The 4,739-nt window shown below is 44.5% G+C and overlaps 1 protein-coding gene across 1 annotated transcript; it reads right to left on the bottom strand.

Annotated features, from left to right (window-relative positions):
* Positions 1-2,267: 2,267 nt before the first annotated feature.
* LOC135079403 (innexin inx2) lies at positions 2,268-4,147 on the bottom strand. Its single transcript, XM_063974063.1, has one exon. It carries the CDS (start codon positions 4,042-4,044, stop codon positions 2,965-2,967), a length of 1,080 nt encoding a protein of 359 aa, XP_063830133.1. The 5' UTR covers positions 4,045-4,147; the 3' UTR covers positions 2,268-2,964.
* Positions 4,148-4,739: the final 592 nt, after the last annotated feature.

The raw sequence follows: 4,739 nt of genomic DNA, 5'->3' as shown, positions 1-4,739 counted from the left end.
TAATTTCAAACCTATTGTTTTCACCTTTTCCAATCAGCAAAGGCGTACCACTTGTTATGCCTAACCATTGACGGCCATTGAAAGTGTGCGTTTGGTTAGAACAATAATTTGCTTTTGGCAGGTAAACTGACCGTTCTCGGAACGTTCTGTGTTTGCCGTGAGAGTTCAAACAAAGACGCGGGAAATATCAATATTGTGGGATGAATGGACACCGAGAAAACTATGCTGGTCGTTTTTGTAAACGCACTTTGTGGAGGTGGAATGGTAATAGCGACTTGCAAAAACCAGGTATGTAATTTTATTTTACATATTTGGAGCGAAAACATACCTGGACGAAATTTTGATCTGTAGAAAACTTTGAAGGGTAGGATGACCATTTATGTGCCCAACGGAAAGTGGGTGCTGTAGAATGCAGATGCAGGTCGTCAAGTAAAATTTTCATAGGACTCGAATGCGGGTATGATGGAAGTAGTAAGTCAACTGTGGGATATTTTTGCCTGAAAACATAACCTACTGAAAATTATACATCAAAAGCTTTCATCATGTTTCAGTAGCACTAGTCCATTGTAATCGTTGCTATCATTATAACCTTACGAAATGAAAGAAAACAGAACAGAATTTTATTAATCTCATTATTTTAAAAGAAGTTGTTTCCTGTCTTATTTAGGTACTCAGACACACCTTCTACATATTATTATAACTTTTTGATTTTACCCATGGAGATTGGAGGTTAAGGAAAAATTATATGTATGTAGCCTTTTACTTAGATTTTCCGAAGCCAGATTAGTATTTTAAAGACTTTTGGAAAATTACCTTTATTACGGTAAAGGCACCAATTATCTGCGTGTGCCCGAACATGCGATTGTAATTAAATTGACTTGTATTGTTTTGCATTGCAACCTTGATAGTCTACTAGTAATGTTGACCTTTAATCGCTTATGAATTATGCTCATTGTAACGATTAACATAGCAAATGGTTTTATTATTAATAAGCGCTTGAGTCCGTGAGAACGACTTAATAAGACTACAAGTTTCATACATTATTATAAAATGGTGTATAGATTTATGTACGGATTGCAAGTTGAGTGGAAAATGAAACAGGTTGCAATCTTATCATTCTTTTTTGAACTTAAAAGATGTTGATTAGCGGTTTTAAATAGGATGACCGCTGTTTTGCGCAAGTGCCTTTACATGATTACCTATTCGTTCGTTCGTTCGATTCAGCCGAATGACGTCCACTGCTGGACAAAGGCCTCCTCCAAGGTTTTCCACAATGAACGGTCCTGCGCTGCCCGCATCCAGGCTCTTCCTGCGACCTACCTTTTATTACCTATTAATTTAATAAGGTAAACTACTTAATTATAGATTGACTTCTAGTGAATGCATATGTATGGGTTACAAAAAACAGTGTTTGGTGACTGCTTTTCACAATAATATTGTCTCAATTTCAAGGTAGGGTAGGGTAACAACAAGTTTTAAAGTTTCTCTCACTACCCTCTTCTTACAAACTTGCTACAGGTATGTAGGTATTAATTATGTTCTGATTGTATATCAATATTAATTGTCGTTTACTTAAATCAATTAAATCTTGCCAGTTCTACTCGTAATAGATTGTGTTTATATTCAGTTTCGCCATTTTGACGACAGATCGCGCCGTGATGTAACATTATTGTAAAAAAGTGACCCAACAACTATTTATTGAAACATAAATAGCATAATGACCTCACATTTGCATGTCTGATTAGTTTATAGATTTAACTAGTATTAGGATTTTTTCCATCTCTGTAGCTACGGGCTGTGGGTCATGTTTTTGTTCGCTCTGCTATTTTTGTCAGGATTTCATATTAGCGTTAAGGGATTTTGCTTTACCTGCACCGAGCAGGTGTTAGGTAACAAATAGTCAAACAGTATCCCTTACTCTTTCCCCCCTTGTGTTTGTCGCACCCTTTCTGACCACCCCATTCATATTATTATGCACCAGAACCGGTTTAAAAGTTTACTTTGTTCTAAGAAAGGAAGTTCCTATTCAAATAACTTCATTGTCAGCATTGCCTTGCCACTAATTGCAGGTAATGATAAAAAAAGTTTCAAGCGCTTTCTCGTAGCACAGTTTACCACATCGACGCACAGATGGCGCTACTAGTTCCCCACCAAACAAAGAAGCGCATGGAAGACTTTCTTGTGGAACTGAGTCATTGTTGTTATCATTTAATTCGATAGGAATGCTTTGTTTATTATTATGTAAGTAATCAATGAAACAATACATGTATGTGGCAGTAAATATATTCAGAAAATATTAACGGTAGACGACTTAATTTTGTCAGTATAAAAAGTTCATAGCTATCAAACAGTAAAAATTACAGTATTGTCAGGATCGAATTCGAATAATTGATCACTTAACATTAATAGTTATTGCTTTATACAATATCGTATCGAGTAAAACATTCGATAACAAACACATAGATAAACTACCTATCTAAACTTAGGAATAATCAGCCGTCCAATCGATCAACCTTGTACACGTTAAACACTTAATTTAGATTAATTATAATAATTACATATCACAATGAGACGTCCCTTCAACATTACTCACTCGCACACAATAATACAAAATACAAAACGAAGGCACGAGATCTAACTACGTCTACGACTATTAGTAAACAGGCCCCAAAAAGGTTACTCTAAATGCGTGTGCGCCCTAGCGCGGCTCAGTCGAAGTTGCGTTTGGAAGAGTTTAAAACGACTATCATAATTTCAGTAGCGATAAAGTTTTAAGCGTTCTGGAATACAATGGCTGCGGCCCATCGGAGGTCGTTCCCCGCGACGGGCTTAGGTAATGGAATGTCGGCGCGCGCCGCTCCCGGCGCTCTTTGTGCGCCCGGCCGCGCGCGGCGTACGCGCCCGGCCCGCTACACCTCGCGTCACACGGACGACCCAGAGTCCACTATCCACTCAATAAACCGACTACACAGTGTCCTTCCCCTCGAACTTCTCCGCCAAGTCCCCCATCAACTCCTTGTAGATCAGCGGGTCGATGTTCTTGCCCAGCTGGTACAGCACGAACCAGTCGCCGATCTGCAGCTTGCGCGCCACCGACTCCACCTGCTCCTGCGGCGCCAGGCGGCTGCGCGCTCGCAGCAAGTACAGGCGCACGCGCGGCCCCGCCACCACGGCCATGCGGTACAGCAGCGAGATGCCGCTCAGGATGGACAGGATCACGAACCAGAACCACAGGAACACGTAGATCTTCTCGTTCACGATGTTCAGCGGCAGCACGCACAGCCCGTCGAACTTCTGCACGGTTCCCGAAGGACCGTATTTGTGGAACGTGCACTTGGTCACTTTGGGGAACACCCGGGCCATCGGGTCCTCGCGCTCCTCCGGTTCCATCTCGGTGAAGCGCACCACGTCGGCGCCGTAGGTCGAAAATTCACCGTCCAGGAAGAAGTCCATGAAGAAGATTTGGCCGACGACGTTGATGAAGTTCAACACTTCGCATATGAAGAAGCGGAACGCGTAGAAGTTCTGCGTGTGAAGGTTGGTGTGGAAATAGTCGACGAGCAGTTTCTTGCGGTCCGACTTGCAGTCCTCCCCTACTACAGGGCAGTTCAAGTCGAGCACTAACATCTTGATTCGTCCTCCTTCCCACGTTTTCCACAGGTAGCGCGGCACATAGAACAGGATCGCTTGGAAGAACAACACGAAACACACCCACTGGTAGTATTTGTGGTACTTAACTTCGTCTTGCCCGTCGACATGGGACGCGACGCCGGCTTGCACCATGTCTTTGCCGACGCGGCCCACGAGCCGGTTCGGGATGGTGAAAGTCGAGTAGATCCAGCAGTAGGTGTCCATGACGGCGAGCGGTATTTCGTCAACGATGCAGTCGATCGGGTCGCCGATGTACTGCCTCGAGGTGACGAGCAGCGAGAACGCGATGAGGATGATCACGGTGGCTTTGTAGTGCAAACGGAACACATTGTTGTCGATGCAGACGGAGTCGAGTTTCAGAAGCCCCTTGACGGAGCCGAATACGTCAAACATGGCGGTTGTCTAGCCGCGGGCGCGCGGCGCGTCGGTCGCGGTCGTTAAAAGGTCGGGCGTGCGCTTCGCCCTCGCGTCGAATGCAGAGTGCTGGGGAAGTGTCGCGGCGGGCGAGGAGCCCGTGCGGGGGGCGCAGGCCTGCGCGGGGCAGGGGCGCGGGGGGGCACGCCCCTCGCCGCCGGATCAACGACACAACACTGACCCTATTTCCACCTACGTAGATTCGTGGCGTCATCTGGTAGCGAGTACGGCGCAGCCAGCGGCAATGCATCTCGACGTTTTCGAGCAAGAAAGAATACGCCACTACCGTGCTGCATGTGGGCCCATTATTGGGGTATCTATTGATTGCATCACCGAGCGGCGTCTGTCGATGAGGCGTAATTAACGTGGCGTACTACAACAACAAAGAGATTTCGACCTACAAATGTTTGGTAGGTACCATTTTGGGCGCGACTACACGTGGTCGATGAGTCTTTAATGCAAACGAGTGAGGCTATTGACGGTCGCTTAGTACAAAATATGTAGTGACACGTTAAAAATTAGCAACTCGTTTCTCACAATGCACAGCTGGGTCTTTGTAACGACTTCGTTAATGAGCATGAAGCCGCTTTACTTCAAGACAATGCGTAAATAAATATGTATACCGTTTATATTTATTTACGAGTGTTAAAAGAAATATGGAGCAAATATTTACC

This window comes from Ostrinia nubilalis, chromosome 2 (assembly GCF_963855985.1).
Source record: "Ostrinia nubilalis chromosome 2, ilOstNubi1.1, whole genome shotgun sequence".
NCBI classification, from domain to species: Eukaryota; Metazoa; Arthropoda; class Insecta; order Lepidoptera; family Crambidae; genus Ostrinia; species Ostrinia nubilalis.
Note: the sequence above shows the minus strand (reverse complement) of the source record. Positions and strands in the feature narration are given on the sequence as shown.